This window comes from Mus pahari, chromosome 2 (assembly GCF_900095145.1).
Source record: "Mus pahari chromosome 2, PAHARI_EIJ_v1.1, whole genome shotgun sequence".
Taxonomy (NCBI): Eukaryota; Metazoa; Chordata; class Mammalia; order Rodentia; family Muridae; genus Mus; species Mus pahari.
The window spans coordinates 131,270,781-131,293,218 of NC_034591.1; the positions used below are offsets into that span (position 1 = coordinate 131,270,781).

Here is a 22,438-nt window from a genome sequence, read left to right on the forward strand (position 1 = left end):
AAGAATTGGCAAGTTCAAGTCTAGCCTGGATAAATGAGACCCTATCTCAAAAAAGGAAAAGAAAGAAAGAAAGAAAGAGAGAGAGAGAGAGAGAGAGAGAGAGAGAGAGAGAGAGAGAGAAAGCAAGCAAGCAGGGTAATAATATATGAATGAGTCAAAGATTCAGTTCCCAGTATACAGGGATGTGTGCTCATCTGTGTATAGGAAAACCAATGTGAACAGCTTGGAATTCCAATAAGCCAAAGTGAAGCAGACAGCAGCTTTCTAGGTGCAAAGGACAGTTTGCCTGCTGGACAGTATGTGCACCCTGATATCTCCCAGGGTATCGCGCACACAGGTGAAATAAGAGGACCGAAATTCCATGTATCTTCAGGATGGGCAGAGCCACTGGTGTTTGTCACTAAGATCAGTCTTCTGCTGGTCTTTGGTTGGTAACGTGTTCTTATGTCACAGGAACATATCCCAGCAATCCTGCCACAGCCCTGTTGTCTTCACCATACCCTTTAAACCTTGGCAAATGCTCCGCTCTTTAAGGATAGAAATTTAATGTGTTACTGTACTCTGAGGATTATTATGGGGAACTTATTTTCAAATGTTTGGACATCTATGTGTATGTGTAGTGGTAATCTTGGGTGTCAGTTGAAGATTGGTCTACAGAGCTATTCTTCTCAACTGCTAACTGATGGAGGAAAGCCCTAGAGCACTGTGGGCGGTACCATCTCTAGGCAGGTGGTTCTGGCTGTATGAGAAAGCTGACTGATTGTGAGCTAGAGAGTGAGCCAGAAGCAAAGTTCCTCCAAGGTCTTTGCTTGTGTTCCTGCCTCTGGGTCCTGTCTGGAGCTCCTGCCCTGGCTTCCCTTCATGGCGCCTGTAAGCTCCAAGGTGAAATAGACCCTTCCCCCACCAATTGCTTTTGGCTTCATCACAACAGAAAGCCAACTTGAACTGTGTATATGGCAAATCAATTCTTCCCATATCTAGTGATGTTCCTGAGCACTGTGAAGAAAATCTATTGACATTCACTTTCCAGTGCTAAAACAAAGGGTCTTAAATCATGAATGGGGTGTCTGTCAGAAACAGTGTGATAACCAAGATTAAAAATAAGACAAAATGGATCCCAGTAAAAGGCAGCATTTTTCTCTGCCTTATTTACCAGCGTCTCTTGGTTTTAAATAACATAGATTTTCACACTTTGTTAAAAGGAGGTTAACTTTGCCAAAATCAGCAAATGATGTTAAAGGGTCAGTGATGCGTGTGCATTGCTGGACAGTTAGATGCAGGAGAATGAAGGCAGCAAGCTCGGCCTGTAGTCCACCCTTGAGAAAAACTCGGCATCTTAGTGGGCCACCTTGTAGGCTTCTGGGTCACTTTGTTGTTATGGAATTGAGACTTGAGTGTGTTATTGATGGCGTTTCTGTTGGCAGGTATCAGCATCGCGTGGAATGGGCTAGGGATTTCCTGCGTAGGCAGGGCCACGATGAGAGCACTGTGCAGAAGATCCTTTCGGACTACACAGAACCACTTGAGCTTCCTTGCAGAAAGGAGAAAGAAGAGACCCCACAGCACAAACCACTGAGCTCCAAGGCCAACTCCTCCCTGGAAGGCAGAGTGGAAAAGGATGAACTGTCCGTGACCACTGGGGGTGCTGGACAGTCAGATGACCTCCCGGGTCTCAGCACACACTCAGACTGCCTGCAGGAGGGGCCTGGCCACGCCACACTCGCTGTGGCTAGTCCGTCTAGCCATAATGGGCGTGTGGCAAAGGACCCCGAGGTTCTGCCCCAGGAAGCCCTCGTTCCACAGGATGGCCTTTGGCCTGAAGCCAGCAGCCAGGTAGCAGGAGAGAAAAGGGCTGCTCACGAGTATGTGCTCATAGAGGAAGAGCTGTGTGGTGTCCAGGAGGAGGAGGAGGTGGCGGCATCAGAAGAGAAGGTACATAGATCAAAGTGCCCTGCTCCCCGCATCTGGGCTTCAGTTACAGTCAGCGACAGTCTGAGAGCATTGCTGTTGGTTGTGGCTTTTTAAAGAGAGCCCACATTCCTTATTGCTCTCATTGCAGTGTTAGGACCCCTCTCCTATATTTGTCACTGTTGCTAATCTCTCACTAGTGCAGACTTTACCATGGCTGGATGTGGACAGGAAAAGTGTACCCCTGGAGTCAGTGCCACCCATGGTGGCAGACATCTGCTGGGACTCTTGGGCATGTCCCCTGGAGATAAGACTGTTAGTCACGTATCCTGCTGTGACCAGTGAGAGGTGTCAGCCCTCCCAGATGTCCTGCACTTGCCCCTGGGCAGGCCTGTTGTCCACACTGGGCCTGTGTGGTGTTTCTGAGGCCAGCGCTGAAGCACAGCCCCTGTTGCCCAGCAGTTGTGAGGCCTGTTTCCGCTAAAATTCAACTTTATTTTTAATAAGTTAAAGCAAGACCAGTAATTCTCTATGCATTGTATGGGAGAGGAAGAAATTCATGATAAGTGCCTGATCTCAGGCATGACTGAAGTTTTGACACCTAAGTTCAGGCACACAGCTAGTGAGTGGAAAACACTAAGTTTAACAGTGGAGTTGTCCCATCTGCAGGGAAAATCCATGGGATGGCGTTAGCAGCAGAAGAACAAAAACATCCGTTCCACATAGGGTTTCTTAAGTATTTATTTGTTTTATGTATATAAGTACACTGTCACTCTCTTCTGCCACACCAGAAAGGAGTGTCAGATCCTATTACAGATGGTTGTGAGCCACCGTGTGTTTGCTGGGAATTGAACTCAGGACCTCTAGAAGAACAGTCAGTGCTATTAACCACTGAGCCATCTCTCTAGCCCCACATAGGTTACTTTTAAAATCTTTTTTTTTTTTTAAACAGATTTTATCCAACAGCATGAAAAACCCAGTAGAATAACCTGAAAATATTCTGAAACCTTGATGCGAAAAGAAAGACTTAAGTTGAGTTTGGCAGTACATACCAAATTCCACCACAGCTGAGGCAGCCTGGGCTAGTCTGGGCTATATAGCCCATTGAGTTTATCAAGAAAATGCTCATTTGGGAATTAAGTCTCATGATAGGTGTGTTCCAGGTGACTGATTTATTCAGAGTCTCTCTCTCTCTCTCTCTCTCTCTCTCTCTCTCTCTCTCTCTCTCTCTCTCTCTCTCTCTCTCTCTCTCTCTCTCTAGTTGCTTAAAAGGAAGAAACTTGTGTGCAGAAGAAATCCATACAGGATCTTTGAGTATCTGCAGCTCAGCCTAGAAGAGGTATGTGTGCATCTTGCTCTCAGCCCTGGGTGAGTCCAATCTTGTGCAGTGTGCACCTGACTCCACTGTGCAGAGCAGCTCTGTATAGAATGCTAAATGGTGACATCACCTGCTAGGATGCTCATCCTCACTCAGCCTGTTTCTCCATTTGAGAGTGTGTTGGAGCTGTGCTGGAGCTCCATGAAATCACTAGAATGGTGTTTGGGAGCTCTGGGTTCAAATCCTCAGTGAGGAAACAAAAGGAATTTTGAGCATTTAAGGGGTTTATCTGAGCCCTCCCTCCCTCTTCCCTTCTCCCTTCCTCCTCCTCCTCCTCCTCTTCTTCTTCCTCTTCCTCCATCTCCTCTTCTTCCTCTTCCTCCTCCTCTTCCTTCTTCTCCTTCTTCTTCCAAGATAGGTTCTTTCTACATATCCCAGGCTAGCCTGAATTTCACAGCCCCTGCCTCAAGTGTACTGGGATTTGGTGTGTACTACCACAGCCAAATTGATTACTTTTCTCATTAAGATTTCAAAATATTGTCAAGTTTTCTGTTGTTTTTGTTTGTTTGTTTGTTTGTTTGTTTTGAGGCAGGGTATCTCAGGGTAGCTCTGGTTACCCAAAAACTCATTATATAGACATCTGGTCACAAATGCACCGAGAGCCTCCTGACAGCGTCCTGAGGATTAAAGGTGTGCAGCACCACGCCCAGCTAATTTTTGTCAGCTTTCTAAAAAAATTATCTTTATTAAGATGTAATTAGCACACCAGTTCATTCATTTGAAGTGTGTAACTCAGTCTGCATTGAAGGTCATTGGCAGAGTATCTGCCTGAGATACGAAAGAGGAAAGGAGGGAGGGAGGGAGGGAGGAAAGGAAGGGGGAGGGGAGGAGGGAGGGAGGGAAGGAGAGAGAGAGGAAAAAACTAAAGTTTTTTAAAATTGCAGAGCCTACTGTTTTCCATGTGCTGTGTGACTCTGATCACGCCCTGACTGCTGAGGGAAGGAGCATGTTCCAGGCATTTCCTCTGCAGAATCAGTTATCATGTTCCACTCACTGCATGACTGCGTTCTAAGTGAGCTCTACAAACTCTGTCACACTGCCCCTCTCGTGTTCCTCTAGCTGTGGTCGGGCTCACTTGAGACCCTCTCTCCCTCCTTGCTCCTGTCTTTCTGCTGCAGGAGGCGGTGTGCCCTTGCCAAGCTTCTCTGGTAGCTCTGCAGTGTCACAGCTCTGGACAGCCAGGCAGGTCCCTGGGGAATTTGTTGTATTCATCCATGGTGCCCTGTCAGAGCCACATCTGTAACCCTCCGTTTCCGGTCCTTGCCAGTGATACACAGCTGAGCAGGGAGTGGTGTTGGGCCAGCACCTTTTCTCTTAGATTTTCACCTGAGGCTGATAGTCCACCCTGAGATTGGGTAACCTGGCCATACCTGACTGTTCTAACGTAAACTAATTAGAACTGAATAAGTGCAAATGTCCATTACCCAGTTGCCAAAGCCACATTTTTGTGTACCAAACAGGCACATGTGACCTCCATGGTGGAGACCCTGTAGACCCTTCTCAGTTTCACGGACAGGGGAGGCTGGGTCAGAAATGAAATGAGCCCGGCCTGTCCTTTCTCTGTGTTCTCTTCTCCCCTCTGGTGTCCAAGCATCAGACTCCATCCATGGGAAAAGCAACAGTTTCCACACAGAAATGTGTGATGACTTCTTACTGCTTTTAAGATATTGATCCGATCTGTAAAAACAGTTCAACCACAACCTTTTGAATGCCTTTTCAAAAAAACTCAGATTTCTCTCTATCTCCATATTTAAAGCCTCCTTCCCTGTTCGCTCATAGAAGCCCCTCTGAGCGGCTGTGAGGGTCTGCTTTGTCGGCTCCTCCTGTGCTGGTAGGAAGAAGAGAGGATCATGGCATCTCTTCCCATGTCACTTCCTAACCTTCATTTAGAATCTTGAAACTAGCTAAGAAAGGGCAGCGGCTGCTGGGGCCCAAACCAGGACTTTGTGTATGCTGGACAAAAGCTCTGACACTGAGTTACCCAGCCCAAGAGCAAAACAATTCAAACAAATGTCATAGCTGGTGGTAAAAGGTTAGACTAGTTTAAAGTGTACGAGTGAAAAGATTGGAGAGATGGCTCAGCAGTTAAGAACACTGACTGTTCTTCCAAAGGTCCTGAGTTCAAATCCCAGCAATCACATGGTGGCTCATCACCATCTGTAATAATATCTGATGCCCTCTTCTGGTGCATCTGAAGACAACTATAGTGTACTTAGATATAATAATAAATCTTTTTTGAAAAAAAGAAAAAGAAAAGATTGGGTCCTAAGAGACTAAGACACGGTCGGTAGACAGGATTTCAGTATTCAGTAAAACTGTCATTTCCAATCAGTGTTGGAGCAGCTCATTAACTATGTGGAAAGATATCCATAACCCTGCCTCATAGTATATGCCAAAATACTGCTCAGGGCAGTTAAAGAAAGATATGCATGGTGGTGACACGTGCTTGGGAGGTGGAGGCAGAAGGATCACAAGCTGAAGGCCAGTTTCAGCTACATAGAAAATTTATGGCCATCCTGAGCTTCCTGAGCCCCATCTCGAAGAACAATACAAACATAAAACCCAATGCTACATACTTGCATTATATAGTTTTGCCCAATGAATAAGTTCTTCTAAGAAGCTGTGACATATAGATTGCATGCCAGGGCGGTGGCTATCACACCATGATAGAGCGATTCCCTATGGGGCTCCAGGGCCCTGGCTCCTTCCTTAGGAGACAACAGCCCTGAAGAGTGGAAACTGAAGTTTCAGAAAGTAGCAAAATACCACACAGATGCAAATGAACTCTTTAACTTATATGATTGCTGTAGATGTTTCTCTTTGACATTCTAACCCAGTTTACACAGGCTTGTTCTTTTTTAACTTAAAAATTAAGTTAGCATACAAAATGTGCTCGTTATGGTATTGTAAGGGTCCATGATTCACTGAAGAATGATACCCCGAACTCAAATAGTGCAAAGACTGTTTTATTCTGCAGAAGTTCAGCATACTGAGGTCTCCCATTACCAAGATAGAGAGACAACTAAGTGAGCTTGCAGGCTCGTTTTTAACACACATTGGAATTCTGGGGTAGATGAACTTTATCTTACTCTATCTCTAGCATTCTGGAACCATTATTGGGATGTAAAGGCTGGAGCCTGGGGTTTTTTTCTGTTAGTAATTGAAAAGACTTGTCCGGGCTTGCCTAGACTGGCCCAGTTTGTAGGCCTGGTCTCCTTGACTGCCAATTTGAAGTGTGTTGTGGGATCAGCCTCACCTTCTCAGTATATTCATGTATGTCAGTATACTTTACCTCTTCTCATTGTCCTCTCCGCTGTACTCCCCAAACCCTTGTTCCCATCTTCCTGACCCTCCTGTTGATCTCAGATAAGCACAGCCCTGCTCTCACATGGACCCCACTGCCTTCTCTTCTTCCCAGTACCCTGCCCTGAAGAGCTCGTTCTCGGCTCACCAGCTCCTTTCTGCTTTGATGGGCAACTCGTACACATTTAACTCTAGATTCTGTATCTGAAGGGGGAACCCTGTAGAATCTGGCCTTCTGAGCCTAGCTGACTTGGGTTCGCATGATGATTCCCATGTTCCTGCAGACTTAGCGTGTTTCTTTCTTGTTGTTCATGTGCATCATGAGTTCTTTATCCTTTGCACACAGTTATTGGCCCAAGCTTTGATCCCAGCACCCACACAGTGACTCAGCCATATGTTACTCCAGTTCCAGGGGATCTGATGCCCTCTTTGGGCCTCCTTGGATCCCTGCACACACATGGTACACATACATACATGTAGGCAAAACACCCATACACATAAAATAAAAACTAAAAATACAATTTAAACCACCTCAGTGAAGGCTTGAACTCAGGTCTGCTAAACCTCATTCCAGGATCCTCTAAAGCAGGTTCCTTGTCTGTATTGTACTATTCTGAACCAAGAGATGCAAATGTGTCAAAATGTAGGGAACTTATCCACCCAAGGGCAGCTTTATCTTTTCTACGGTATTTCGGTCACCCTGGGCCACCCATAAACTGCAGTATTCAGTGGTAGGAAATGGTGGCAGCAAGAGTGAGGCCAAAGTAAGTTCATAGGTTTGGTGGGGCTTTGGGCAGCACTGAGAGAAGTGTGACCTCTCTGGGGAATCTAGGCCCCTGGAGAAGCAAGCTGGGGCAGGTGCAAAAGCCCCCAGTGGATCTAGGTGCCTGGGCCTCAGCCAAGGCAGGGGTTGGGATTCCTTTCATTCTCTCAGCACAAGCATTGAGCCCTCACAGAGGGAGCTGGCCTGTCTCATGGGCAGAGGCAACAGTGTTGGTGTCTGCTCTGCCTTAGAGAGGCGCGGGAACTGAAGGTGTTTCCAGACAAAAGCAAGCACTCTGGAGCAGAGGCAAAAGAGTCGTCTGCGCCCCGCCCGTGGTGAGGCAAAGGTATCAGCACAGCCCAGAGCGCGAGGGAGGGGCTGATTCCAGGAGCAGGTCTGAGCCTCCACACCCTGCTCCAAACCCTGTGTTTAGGAAAAGTAATTTTTCTAAGTCAAGACTGAGGGAGATTTGTCCTGGTTTGGGCCTGTTTTGCGGATCACAGTGGGGTCTGGCTATAATAGGGTCTGCTGTGATCTCTCCCCAGGCTTTGGGCTATCTTTTCTTCCACCTGTGCCCCCCCACACACACACACTTAGCAGGAGCATGAGGAAGGCAGATAGTTTTGAGTTTGGCGCCCAGGACCCCAGACAGCTTGGAGAACCGCAACTATGGAGAGTGTCAGTGTCAGTGGACACTGGAGAGTGTCAGTGGCTCTGGGCGGTTCCAGGAAGTTACTGCGGTGCTAGGCCCTGCACCTCTCATCCCTGGACACTTGTGCACCCTTCAGCTTTCTGGTCCCTTGTTGCCATGTGTGCACAGCCTTGGGACAGGAGGAGATAGAGAAGAAGGAAGCGAAGTCCTGTTTCTACTCAAGGACCCTCCTGCCCTGTGCCTGGAAGCAGGAGCCATTTGTGATTATTAGTTGTGGGTAGCATATCTCATGCCTTTTAAAATACTTTGACGTGAGAAAAGTCAGGTTGGGATGTAGCTTAACAGGGTAGTTCAGGCATGCAGGAGGCCCTCCTTCTGTGGCCAGCACTACAGTCAATAAAATATAAAGTAACCCAGTGTCACATTTCAGTACTGCCCACCACCCTGTCCCCGGGTGCCTGAGGATCATAGCTCTGTCTGGAGGGGGGGCCACAACATGAGGTTGCTTGGATAGATGGGGGTGTGGAGGCATGTTGACTTTGTCAGAGAGCTATCTTTGTCTCTGTTGGGTGATGTGGGGTGAGCCAAGGGTGAGCTAGGCAGTCGCTCCCCTACTAAGCCCCACCCCATGCTAGGAGAGCAACAGTGTTTCTAATGAGAACTCCCCTACTTTGTTGCAGGCTTTCTTCCTGGCATACGCCCTGGGATGCTTAAGTATTTACTATGAGAAGGTAAGTTTTGTGTACACACAAGCCGGTTGTTCCCCAGTTGACATAGGTAGAGCCCCTTCCTATGGAGCATTAAAGCCAATGTGTCAACTTCAACTGAAAAAAGATTTGCCCTTTTCGCTGTAAGGCTCAAACTAAGGAACCTCAGCTGGAGCAGTTCAGGCAGAAGCAGGGTGACCCTCTTTGCTTGTGTCTCTCTCAGAGGCTGAGGAACTGCAGACTGTTTTATAAGGAGAAGGAAACCTGTATCACGATGGTACTAGCATCACCAACAAAACCCAAAGTTCCAGGCTAGGTGCCACCCAGGAGCACAGTGCCTGCTCTGCATGTTTAAGGCCTTGGGCACAAGGCCACCCCAACACTGCAAAAATAATCAAACTCACCAACATATAGTTATACCAGTGCTGAGTGTCAGGCCCTTAGATTCATTGGGTTTTGCTTGTTTGTTTTTAATGTGTATAGGCATTTTGCCAGAATATTCTTGCACCCCTTGCATGTCCACAGACACCTCTGAGGGTATCGGATCCCCGGAAACTAGAGTACAGACAGACGTGAGCTGACATGTCGGTGCTAGAAATATTCTAGGATCAGTGCTCATACTTAACCACTAAATCATCTCTCCAGACCTTTGTTTTTGTTTTCAAGTCAAGATCTTCCTTTATTGCCTAGGCAAGCCTAGAACTCACTGTTTGTGGCCTAGGCTAGAATCAATATTGAGATCTCCTCCCTCCTTCAGCTCTGCATTCCATGGTGTCCAGCTTGCCTGTGCTCATTCTGATCTTTTCCACCTCTTGGTAGGAGCTGCATTAACAAGCTATCTGAGCTTAGAGAAAATAAGTAACACAGGCAGGGCCAGCTGGCTAGAGTGGTTAGAATCAGCTGGTAAACCCATGTGTATGTGGCTTCAATGTCTCTGGTTTCACCTTTGCCAGGAAATTACCATTGCTGACCTCTAGGCAGAGAGAAGGGCAGCCTCTCACTGGACATTTCTTGTCTGTTTTGAATGTGGCACCTTTCTGATGTAATGCCTTAGGATACAGTAATGAAGAGGAAAGGAGACAGACAGCACCAGAAGTGTCCATGTCTGCTTCTGGGGGATCCTCAGGCTCCATGCCGGACCCCGCCCTCTCAGGGAGACATAGTGAGGTGTTGAAGCCTCATGGGTATGAACAAACTCTGATGTTGGGTGTTGATGAGAGCTATTGTCTGGAGATGGAGCCCAGGGCCTTATTCACACTAAGCCCATGTTCTACCAGTGAGCTGCGTCCATGGTGTATTTGTGGAATTAAAGCTTCAGCTGAGCGGAACTGAGAAGCTGAACCCCAGACAGCTGAAGAGTTGATTCTTTCCCAAAGTAATGGAATGAGAAAGACACTCTTACTTTTTGTGACTGTTTTCTGATGAAACCCAGGGAAAACTTCTTGTTCTATTCAAGGTCCTTCTCTGGACACAGTTTTGACATTGCACCGTCAGGTGGCTGTTCTCCTATCTGAAAGCTACATGGAACCAAGGATTATTTTGGGACTTTAATGAAAATTTTACTTACAAAAATGATTTTTTGCTTTGGTGAACCTGGCCTGTCATTGCAGTAGCTGCTCACTGAAGGGTCCATGGAAGCGTGTTTTTATAAGCTCCCGTGGGCTTGTCACACGTGAGCCCAACACCACATGCTGCTGGCTCCTTTGTCTACAACGTACTTCCCCAGATCCCCACCTCTTTCCTTAACCTCCGACCCCTTTGCTGTTCCTCATTTCTAAATTTCATCCTCTCTCAAGGATGGAGCCCAGGGCCTGTGTATGCTGAGCCCACCACCAAGCTGCACACCAGCCTCAGTGTCTCCTTTTCTGAGTCCTAGATCCCTGCAGCATAAGAGATGAGTGAGAGCCTCAAGTGGGAGCCACATGGGCCACTGTAGACTTTTCTGGTGGCACTTGAGAAGCAGAATCAAGAAAACTACAAGTTCAAGGCCAGCCTGGGCTACAGTAGTGAGAGTATCTCAAAAAAAACAGAAACCCCCACGCCCCAGAACATTTTTTTTCCTGAGACAGGGTTTCTCTTTGTTCCCTCTCTGTCCTGGAACTCACTTGGTGGATCCACAGTGGCTTCAAGCTCATAAAGATCGGCCTGCCTCTCTGCCTCTGCATCCTAAGTGCTGGGATGTATCCTACCACCACCACCTGGCTTGGAGCAATTTTAATAATATGCGCATAGTTTATCTAACCATGGTATGCAGGTGGGCTGAACTGTGGCTCAGAGGGAGGACACTTGCCTAAGCATGCAAAAGGCCCTGCTTTGCATACCCAGCACTGCAAGAGGACAGAGTATGATTAACTTAAAATGACCCAAATTACTGAGGTTGCTTGTGTTACTTTCTCTGAGATGGACTGATGGATCTCACAGTAGCACATGTGTTGGGAACAGCCACACTTAGTGGTTGCTGTCACATAGACAGTGTAGGTTAGGTCTCCTGAATGAATCCCCCTTGTTCGTCTCCATTACTGCTGCAGTACTGTGCTAGTCTAGATGTCTACTCCCTTACTGAGCAGGAGTGAATAAATGATGCAAACTATTGTCTTTTTTAAAAACAACATTAGGAGCCTCTGACAATAATGAAACTCTGGCGAGCCTTCACTGCAGTCCAGCCCACCTTCAGGACAACCTACATGGCCTACCACTACTTCCGAAGCAAAGGCTGGGTGCCGAAAGTGGGGCTCAAGTACGGGACAGATCTGTGTAAGTAGTTCTTGGTGTGTGTGTGTGTGTGTGTGTGTGTGTGTGTGTGTGTGTGTGTGGCAGATGTGAGGACAGGGTCAGCCCAGTTTGCTTGGGAGGTCGAGGTAGCTGTCTGTTCTCTTGGATACCATTGCTGGATGTCTGGATAGGAGGGGTTAAATCCAGAGAATGAGAAGGCCGTGTGTTGAGAAGCCTACTGGCAGGCACAGCCTTTCCTAATCATAGCCAAGAGTTCTATGGCACCTGCTGCACATCAGCCATGAGCTTGTGTGATTTCTGTCGGGTCTGTTTTCTTGCAGTTTCACTTGCCTCAGACTCCGAGTCCTGGAGTTATGATGATACCAGCTATTGTTTACTGAGGTCATGCTGTCCGGCATGGTGCTGTTCATTCCTGTGACACTCCTCATGGCTATTTTTTTGCTATTCAGTGTGGAGAGGAAAGGCCATGTACCCTCACTGGCTTCCAGTCTCTCTCAGGCTTTAGATTCTAGGACAAAGGCTCTTAAGCACTTCTGTGCATTGCTGCCTTCCCCAGTGATCCCCTCAGACTGTGAAAGGCTTGCTGGGCAGAGCAAACAACACAGAGGCTGGGGTAGGACATGCTGAGTAGGTCTCAGGATCTGCACAGAGGCAAGAACGTGGAGAGCACTGGTCACTGGCTGGGACCTGGTCGGGGATGTTTGGGATGAAAAGTCTTCAAAGGACTGTCTTACCAGTGACTGAAGAGAACCAAAATGGAGGAGAAACTGCTGGTGAAGTGGGCCTGACAACCCACCAACAGAATGGATTTGGCACTTAGAGGAACCAGGTGGCATCTGATGTCACCTCAGATTCTTGATGAATTTGTCTGGTCAAGTGCAGACTGAGAGTACTCATCTGAAATGCTTGACCACAGAAGCAGTCTGGGTTTCAGGCACTTATGGGATGAGGTCTCTGCAGTGAGAATTCTGAAATGTTGGTTTCTTTAAAAACACAGAAATAGTGTTTTCACTTTAACCCCAGATATGAGGATAAAGGACTGCTTCAGACTGTCCACAGCTGCTGACTATGATTTGCCTTGTGCTCTAGCAGAGGTGTGTTTTGCCAACTACATATAGTTTCTGCAGTTGTGTGACATATGGAATTCTGGGAACTTTCCAGAATGCTAGAGCCCCAAGAAATGGAGTTGGTGGTTGATAGTCGTTGTTGAGTGGGTGGGGAGGGTTGGTTGCAGTTTGTTAGTAGTCCTGCTCAAAGAAGAAACAAAAGGAAAGAAATTAGATTCAAGGATCTCTCTCTCTCTCTCTCTCTCTCTCTCTCTCTCTCTCTCTCTCTCCCTCCCCTCTATCCTTTCTCTTCTATCAAGTGATAATAGGGGATAAAATCAGTATGGGGGGATAAAGGGTGGTAAAAAGAAGAACCCACAAAGTAGACTGTTCTTTTTTTTTTTTATGGTGAAAAAAAAAGTGTAAATTTAGAATTAGCCATCTGGACTCAGTTTAGATGATCCCAATCTTGTTGGCAACATCTAGGGCACCATAATCAGGAGCCAAGCGAACATACACCTTCTTCTCTCTGTCAGGCCTTATCAGGGTATTGACTTTGGCCACATCAATGTCATAGAGTTTCTTGACAGCCTGTTTGATCTGATGCTTGTTGGCCTTGACATCCACAATGAACACTAGAGTGTTGTTGTCCTCTATCTTCTTTATGGCTGACTCGGTGGTCTGTGGGAATTTGATGATCACATAGTGGTCAAGCTTGTTTCTCCTGGGCGCACTCTTTCAAGGATATTTTGGCTGCCTCCTGAGCCACAGGGTCTTGGGCTGCCAGAAGGTGGGTGACATTTGGATCTTCTTTTTGTGGCTGTGGACACCTTTCAGCACTGCCTTCTTAGCTTTTAAGGCCTTCGCTTTGGCTTCGGCTTTGGGAGGGGCAGGAGCTTCCTTCTTCGCTTTCGGCGCCATCTTGGCGAAAAGCAGTAGACTGTTCTTAATCCTCATCTTTTTAATGGTTTTATGCACAAGCATAGCTTCATACTGTGGAAGTTTCTACTGTGGCATATCAGCACTCAGCAAGCTTGGATTGGGGGTCCGAGGGGGAGCTTCAGCCTTGCATGCCTGAGGCCCTGCACATGGTCCCCAACAAGGAAGAATTCAGATTTTGGAGCCTCAGAGATTAGTGATGCTCTTCATGATTGAAGGGGGAGACAGGCAGTTCTGGAGAGCTGAAGCACCATGGCACCCCCAGGGACCTTTGGGGTCCTCTCAGCTCTGGAGTCATTTCTTAATCACCAAACCCCATGTCCACATGGGCCATGTGAATGAGTGCTTCCTGGGTCTTTTCAGAAGTGTTTGTGAGAGTCAGATAAAAATTTTAAGAGGGCCCCCCAAAAATTTGAGAGCCCCCAAAAGTTACAGCTTTTGAGGGTTTTTTTTTTTTTTTTTTTTTTTTTTTTTCTGATCAAAGCTCGAAGTTTAATGTAGGAACTCAGTTTATATAGTGTGGGAAAAAACCCCAGTCCCCAACCCCCAGTCTTTGAAAGCACAGGTGAATGTCCGTGGGCGGGTCCAAGGATCAGGGCACAGATGAATGTCCATAGGCGTAGGCAGGTAAGCTTTTGAGATTTTTTTTTTTTAAGATTTATTTATTTATTAAATGTAAGTACACTGTAGCTGTCTTCAGACACTCCAGAAGAGGGCATCAGATCTTGTTACAGATGGTTATGAGCCACCATGTGGTTGCTGGGATTTGAACTCCAGACCTTTGGAAGAGCAGTCGGGTGCTCTTACCCACTGAGCCATCTCACCAGCCCAGCTTTTGAGATCTTAAGTGACCCTGTTGCAGCTTGTTCCATATGTCTCTAAGCCTTTTTAAATAGCCCAAAGAAAGTCAATGCAGTCTTTAAAATTCGTACACTGTGGCTGGAGAGATGCCTTAGAGGTTCAGGGCACTGGCTGCTGCAATTCCAGAGGTCCTGAGTTTGATTCCCAGCATCTACATGGTTGGTAACAACCATCTGTAACTCCAGTTTCAAGGAATGTTACATTCCCGTCTCTGTTGGACACCAAGCACACATGTGGTGCACAGAAATACATGCAGGCAAAACACACACACACTCACACACACTCACACACTCTCACACACACAATCATACACACACAATTAGAAAAATAATGAGTAAAAACTCTAATGCTCTAAAGTAGCTGTGCTTATGCTGGTGTTATTAAAACGCTTTCCCAGGGTGGAGACCCAGGCAGTATCTACCTTCTGATGGTCCAGTGAGGAAATGAAGCACCGTTCTGCCAGTTTACTGTGGGGAGCCAGTTTATTGAGCTTCTGTGTAGGTAAGGGGTTATTTACAGTGGTGTAGGTCCTCCTTTACCCCCAATAGGACACACCTAGACCCATAGATGGCTCCTCTCCATCCCCCTGGCCTAGCCCTCCCCTAGGCCACATGTAATTAAAGCAAGGTTGCATACAACAGGTGTAGGGAGTGCTATATACTCCGGTAAGAGTCTCATGACCCTCCCCAGCCCTCCTCCTCAGCGGTATAAACAGCCAGCAAGCTTGGTTGGATTATCTTCATTCAAGGAGGCTGAATTCCCCAAGAAATTGCTAGGCTCAGAGGACAGTCTCTCACAACACCCAGAATTGAGGGATAGTCCTCAGGGGGCACCAGCTGCCCTGAAGGTCTTTTCTGACAGTATTTAGGAGGTTGCTACGTGCCCATCCCCTAGGGGAAAGGCCTCTCTTGTTTCTTCCATCCTGGAAGTAACCCACAGATGGCTGATGGAGTGAACTGGGCTCAAGTTCTGGAGATAAATTCCAAGATAGCTGTGTTGGTCCCAGCTCCTGTTTATGCAGGGGAATGGCCTCACTTTGTTTCTTTTTGACTTCCTCTCATTCTCACTCCCGTGATCACAGCCGCTCTACCTACCTCTCAGGTCTCCACCATCCTCGTCTTAAGGGGGGAAATGAGAGTTGAAGCAGTTGGGGAGGCCATCCACTGTGTTAAGAGGCAGCGTGGGTCACAGGTGGCAACCTGCGTGACCTCAGCTGGTTTCTTAATTTGCCTGAGCTCTGGCTTATCACACCTTGGGATGTTGATAAAACATCTTTGTAGAGCATTTCTGAGGAAGACTGGGTGAGTTGTGCTCCCATGACTCACGATTTAGTCAAAGCATGTGGTGCCCTGGAGTGTGGGGTAAGGATGCAGTTCCATTCCAGACATTGGTTCAGTGGGTAGAGAAGACCTTCGTTTCCCCTTGGATGCTTCAGGTTTTGTTTTGTATCTTGAAATAGAGTTTTACTACATTGCCCAGGCTGCTCTCACAGTTGAACAACCCTCCTGGCTCAGCCTCCTAAGTAGCTGGACTACATGTGTGTGCCTCTGCACCCAGTAATACCTTCATTTTAGAATATTGGAAACCAGTTCAGAGAGGCTAGTAACTGGCCTAGAGTCTCACACCCTGGAGTGACAGAGACTGGACAGGAAGTGATGGCCCTGGTCCCCTGTCTTCCCATCACTGACCCCAAGTCACAGAGCTGTTTGGATGCATGTGGATGTTTACTTTACGGGAACTGAGCTGAGCTGAAACACAGCTCATAGGAAATGAATGGGCAAATGGCAGTGTGACCACAGAGACCAGACCAGAGCAGCTGGGTGAAGGGGTCTGCAGTGTCCTGAGGAGTCCCGAGCTGGCTCCAGGATCACTGTCTCCAAAAAGAAAATTGTGTTCATTTCTCAAGGGAAGCAAGCTTTCCTTGAATTTTCCTCAATTGGGGAGCAAGGGGACGGCCAGTGTCACAGGGCTAGCACATGACAGCAGTAATGGCAAAACTGTAGGTTACTGGTAAATTTCAGCCTTCAGGGCATGGCCATATACCATTCATGGTTCATTTATAAATGTCAGGCCTGGGGCTCACCATAGCACTCACTTTTATTTTCCATGAAATCCAGTGAGCATCTCCAGATGGATCCAGGTGACTGACGGGTACTCGGGGTCCTGGGCTCCATCTTCAGCACATGTCCTCGGGGTCACTAGCTGAGTGCTGAGCTCTGGACCCAGGAGGGTTGTGAGTCAACCCAAAAGTGGCACAGCTCAGGGCCAGGCCTGGCTTCTCAGGGACTGAGAACCTGGAGGAAGCCAAATAGATGTGGTGGGCAGCTGGCCAGTCCCTGCCTCCAAGGGGTCCCAGCAGAGGGCTACCGTCCTTAGGCCCAGGCTCTTCAATGAGAGGCTCTTTTTGATCTCTAGGTACTGGCTTCACCCCTTCATGTGTCAAATCCCCATGAGAAAGGCAGGCTGGTAACTAGATGGACTGTGTGGTTATGGATCTTTTATAGCCTCTTGGCTGAATTTCTCATTCATTTACTTACTTTTTTTTTTTTAATTAGTGTTTGTGACTCAGGTTCACATAAGCACATGCCATGGTCTGGGTACAGTGAATTCAGGCATACGTGGACACATGTGCTGTGTATGGACATGTGCTATGTATGTATGGGCATTCATACCAAACGTTTTTTACTTGCCAAGACTTCTTGCCAGCCCCTCAGTGTGTTGTGTGTGATGCATGCAGATGTCTTCGGGTAAGCGCGCCTCAGGAGACCAGAGGAAGAGGGCAGGTGACTTCCTCTGTTACTCTCTCACTTATTGCCTAGAGACAGGGTCCCTCAGCGAGCCAGAGCAGAAGCACCCTGTTTCCGGTGGACTGGCCAGCAAGCTCTCATAATCTCCCTGCCACCCCCTGGTGCTGGGGCTTTAGGCATGTGTAACCCTGCCCTACTTTCTATGTGGTGCTGGCGGTTAAAACTGTCCTCGTGCTCAGACAACATATGCTCAGACACCGAGCCAGGCCCTGAATTCCTACACTTGACAGCCAAAGGCTAGGAAGTAGCCCCGACTTCCCTGAAAACTGTGCCTCTCCTGTGTAACACCTGCCACAGCACCTCAGGTGGGGCCACCTCCCTCTGAGTTCAGTTGGATTTGGAATGAGTCACAAATGCTGTTCGTTGTATGGACTTAACATACTGTCTACCACTTCCCACACATGGAGAAAGACCAGGCCCACTTGTAGCTAAGAGTATAGCCTGGGCAGAGTGAGTCACTGGGCTCAGTCCCCAACACCAGAGGAATAGAAAAACCAATGACGTGTACTTAACTCTGGGAGTTGCTTGTGGGGTGAACGAGAGTGTCCGGGTTCGGACAGCACATTTGACTAGTTTTGTTGCTTCTGGGGAGAAAGAGTTTGGATCTGAAGCCAGGCCAGAGAGCAGAGCGCCTCATGAAGACAGCTGGGTGGTTATGATGAGCTAACATCTCGTTCTCTCTTTGCAGTGCTGTATCGGAAAGGCCCTCCATTTTACCATGCAAGGTTTGGAAATTTTTAAATAAATTAATAGAAAGGGCACAAGAAAATATCTGGCTTGGGGTTTAATTTTCAGTGTCTCAGAGGCAATTAAAAGTCATACTCTTAGCTGACCAGCGGTGGTGCAGTGGTGCACGCCTTTAGACCTAGCCATCAGGAGGCAGAGGCAGATCTCTGAGTTTGAAGAAAGCCAGGGCTACATAGATAGATTCTTTCTCAAAATAAAACCAAAACTCTCCCTCTCCCACCCCAAAATGTCATATTCCTGGGATTGAAGAGATGACTCAGTGGTGAAGAGCACTGGTTGCTCTTCCAGAGGTTCCAGGCTCGGTTCCTGACACCCACATGATAGCTCACAACAGTGTCTTATTCTGACATCCACAGACACTAAGCATGAACATAGTGCACAAACACATATGCAGGCAAGCACCTATACTTATTTCTTTTTTTTTTTTAAGATTTATTTATTTATTATATGTAAGTACACTGTAGCTGACTTCAGACACTCCAGAAGAGGGCATCAGATATTGTTACAGATGGTTGTGAGCCACCATATGGTTGCTGGGATTTGAACTCGGGACCTTTGGAAGATCAGTCGGTGCTCTTACCCGCTGAGCCATCTCACCAGCCCACCACTCTTAAATTTTGTGTGCACTGGTGTATTGCCTGCATGTATGTCTATATGAGGATGTCTGATCCCTTGGAACAACAGTTACAAACAGTTATGAACTGCCATGTGAGTGGTGAAAATTGAACCCAGGTCTTCTGGAAGAGCAGTCAGTGCTCTTAACCACTGAGCCATCTCTCCAGCCCAAACACTTATACTTATAAAAATAAAATATATCTCTTCAAAAAGTCATGTTCCTGGCCAAGTGTGGTAGCATGTATCTTTAACCCAGCACTCTGAAGAGGAGGCAGGTGGAGCTCTTTAAGTTTCAAGTCAGCCTGGTCTACATGGCAAGTTCCACTTTAATCAAGGCTATTTAGTGAGTCCCTGTCTCCAAACCAACTAACCAACCTGCAGGCTCCAGGCTGGCCTGGGGTGCAGCTTGGTGTTAGACCGCTGGGTTCCATGGTCAGCACTGCAGGAAATTTTAGCACACTGGTCTTGTTACACTGTGCACACAATGAGTGATGGTATCATGGATCTGTGTGAAACACCAAGTTAGTCTGTGTACAGTCCTCAGAGCACAGTGAGTATGAGTATCCAAAGAGTTGCAAGAATATAAGGTCCGCTCCTTCCCGTCAGGAGGCGTGCATTCAGCCTACAGGGTGGTAGCTTCCCATCCCGCTGATCATTAGTTATTCTCTTTGATGGGCTAGGCTTTTAGCAGCAGGCAATGTGAAGTTCTTCTGTCCTAGCTCTTGGTCAGACACGATGTTCTCTGAACAACTGATGGTGTGGCTTTTCCAGAACGTCTGTCTTGTCTTCTAGCTACTCGGTCATCATTGAGCTCCTGGACGACAACTTTGAGGGCTCCCTCCGCAGGCCTTTCAGCTGGAAGTCGCTGGCCGCCCTGAGCAGAGTCTCGGGGAACGTCTCCAAGGTAACAGGCTAAACCTCGCTGCCACTCACATGGCACTTTGCTTTTCTCTTAAAGTCAGTAGAATTTTTTTTTTTTTTTTTAATGGAGATGTAGAGGATAGAGAAGTGGTTCTGTGGTTAAGAGCGCTTGGCTCGCCGGGCAGTGGTGGCGCACGCCTTTAATCCCAGCACTTGGGAGGCAGAGGCAGGCGGATTTTTGAGTTCTAGGCCAGCCTGGTCTACAGAGTGAGTTCCAGGACAGCCAGGGCTATACAGAGAAACCCTGTCTCAACCCCCCCCCCCCCCAAAAAAAAAAAAAAAGGAGTATGTGGCTCTTCCAGAGGACCTGCATTCAGTCTAGCACCCACATCAGATAACTCACAAGCACCTGTACCTCCGGCTCAGAGGACCTGACACCCTCTTCTGGCCTCTGTAGCACTGCACGCACATGGAGCACATATACACATAAACAAAAAGAGCTCACATTGCTCTTCCTTCCAGAGGACCAGAGCACCCACACCAGCCATCTCAACTCCAGCTCCAGGAGAGCCAGTGCCTTCTTCTGGCTTCCACAGACATCTGCACTCACATGCACTCCCTACACAGACACGCAGACACACATAATTAAAAATAAAATAATAGAAAATCTTAAGTTATTTGTACAGCTGAGTATAGACCTGTAACCCTAGCACTTGGACAGTGGAGACAGGAGGATCATGAGTCTGAGGCAGCCTGGTCTCCCCTTCTCTGGTGGCATATATATACATACACACACACACACACACACACATGTACAGTGTGTATTTTTCATCTTGGATGTGTAAGCAGCTTGTCTGCTTTGTCACATCCCCACATCCTCTTCACCATTGTAAAAGCCAGGGAAGCAGGGGTTGCCCTGTGAGTGTGCACAATGCAGTGTACATGTACACAGGGACAGGTGGGGGGTGCCTGCTCCCCTCCTCACACACTGACACATGTGATGTCTCTTTGCAGAACATGGAAAATGTGTCATCTTTTCTCGGCAGGAACTGATGTTGTGTTACTTGATTAAGCCCTCCACCATGACTGCCGAAGACATGGAGACCCCAGAATGCATGAAGAGGATTCAAGTTCAGGTGTGTAAGTGCAGAGACAGATCCACATCATCCCAAGAGTCTGCACCCACTGCATCCTCTGCTGCTCTTTCCTCAGTGACAAAAGCTGCTTCTGGCCCTGTAAACCTCTCTCACCTTCACCCCCCTGGACCTGTCAGACCCCACCTTGCACAGCCTCGGCCAGTCTATCTGTTGCTCCCCCATCTCCAGCCGTGGGTGGGCCAGCTCAACAGCCAGACCAGGGTCTCCCACAGGTCTCACTCCCAGAGACTAGCAGTCTCTCCCTCCTTACACTTCTTATGTGACTTCCTTCAGTGCTAAGGGTGGAACACAAGGCTTCACTCATGGTAAGCGCCTGTTCTGCCACACACACCTGATCCTCACACACCCACACGTCACTCCCATGTTCCTGTGTTGAACCAGACACCTGGCTGCTTTCCTCTACTGGGGCTGCCAAGTTCTCAGTAGAGTGACCACTGTGTGTTAATGTCTCTGAGCCCTTCACTGCCCACTGCCCTCAGGATTTCAACTACACCTTAGCTACCCACACAGCCTGTGCCCCACCCTGGCCCCAGGCAGATGTCCTGTCGGCCTCCAGGGCCCGTGGTACCTCCCTCCATTTGTTCTGATCTTCGCTAGGTTTGTGGGTCATGGAGCGTCAGTGTCCGTTTGTCACTTCCCGTGGCTGACTGACAGGCACCAGTGTGTCCCAGAACAGGTCCTCGCTTGAGTTGAGCACTGGCCTTGACTGCTGCTGTGTGCCGGGAGGCTGATTCAGTGGTGACAAGGGACAGGGTTCCCATGTGAGGGTTATGGTTACACCTCATGCTTTCTCTACATCTTCCTCTTTCAAGACTGGGAAGGGAGTCCCTGTAAACCAGCCATCTGTGACAGGCATCTGTGACTTCCCATGTCCAGTTCTGAAGTCCAGCCCTCTTTTCCTCGATTACAGGAGGTGATCCTCAGCCGGTGGGTTTCTTCCCGAGAGAGAAGTGACCAAGAAGAACTTTGACCTTCCAATCCCAGAGTCCACAGTTCACCAACAGCTCTGACTGTGTGCCATCGGCCTGCCCCCAAAGGAGCATCGGCACATTTGGGAATCACAGGACCCCGTGGTCTGTTGATGTAATAGAAAAATCTACTCTGTAGCTCAGCTCACCCAAGGAGTTGAACCAGTTACCCACATGACTGGAAACCTTGAAATACTGAGTGACCGGTGAATTCTCAGTGAACTCACTCATTATTTGACAGGTTGGTTCATTGAACACAAAACTATGTAGTGCTGGCTATGAGAGATGCATCTTGCTTAGAGAACTTCTTATAAAATAAAAGTAAGAAGTGAAGATTTTGAGAGAACTAATGCAGTTAACATTTAGCAGAACATGACGTCATTACCCTTTCCCACAGAACATGATGTCATTACCCTCCCCCCACAGGTTAGAGAGCAGAGAAGATGTTGCCTGAGGGGCATTTAGGCATCTTAGTCAATTTTTTGTGTTGCTATGGTGGAATGGCTGGTGCTAGCTAGCACATAAAAGAAGAAAAAGAGCTTATGTGGTTCATGATTTTCATGGCTGGAAAGTCCAAACAGCATGGCATGGGTCTTGGCAACATCATAATATGCCAGAGGAATGAAAAGGGATGTTGGCCAAAACAGGGATGAGGACGGGCCTATGGCTCTCTGACCGGCCTCCAGGGAACCAACCCATCCTGAAGAATTGTAACCCCTTACAGGGGGAAGGTAGTGATTTGATCTTCTCCCTTGAAGAACTTGCCCCCCAGCGCTGATAATGGGTAAGTTAAGCTTCACCGTGTTTTGGTGGGGACGGCACACATTCACAAGATAGCCAGCCGGGATGTGAACTTCGGTGGTGGTTCTGTGAGGGGGGATTGAGAGCCACAGCATGAGTTAAAGTGTAAGAAAAGTGTCTGAGGTTCACCCAGGTCCAGGATCAAGAAACTGGCCAATGGTGTAGGCACTTGGTCTCCAAGTTCTGCTGAAA

The 22,438-nt window shown here is 47.8% G+C and overlaps 1 protein-coding gene and 1 pseudogene across 3 annotated transcripts in view; one reads left to right on the plus strand and one right to left on the minus strand.

The window, feature by feature from the left end:
• Tsen2 (tRNA splicing endonuclease subunit 2) overlaps positions 1 to 22,438 on the plus strand; it is a 34,805-nt gene extending 12,367 nt beyond the window's left edge. The window contains exons 5-12 of one of the 3 annotated variants that reach the window (XM_021190819.2): positions 1,425 to 1,932; positions 3,170 to 3,247; positions 8,685 to 8,735; positions 11,327 to 11,465; positions 17,786 to 17,822; positions 19,252 to 19,363; positions 20,367 to 20,456; positions 21,388 to 21,778. In XM_021190819.2, the coding sequence (XP_021046478.1) occupies positions 1,425 to 1,932; positions 3,170 to 3,247; positions 8,685 to 8,735; positions 11,327 to 11,465; positions 17,786 to 17,822; positions 19,252 to 19,363; positions 20,367 to 20,456; positions 21,388 to 21,447 (1,075 nt within the window). In that variant the 3' untranslated portion in view covers positions 21,448 to 21,778. Of the gene's footprint in view, positions 1 to 1,424; positions 1,933 to 3,169; positions 3,248 to 8,684; positions 8,736 to 11,326; positions 11,466 to 17,785; positions 17,823 to 19,251; positions 19,364 to 20,334; positions 20,457 to 21,387 lie in introns of those variants that run through there. The other 2 variants (XM_029535628.1, XM_029535629.1) reach the window with 2 other exon arrangements.
• LOC110316476 lies at positions 12,944 to 13,411 on the minus strand (annotated as a pseudogene).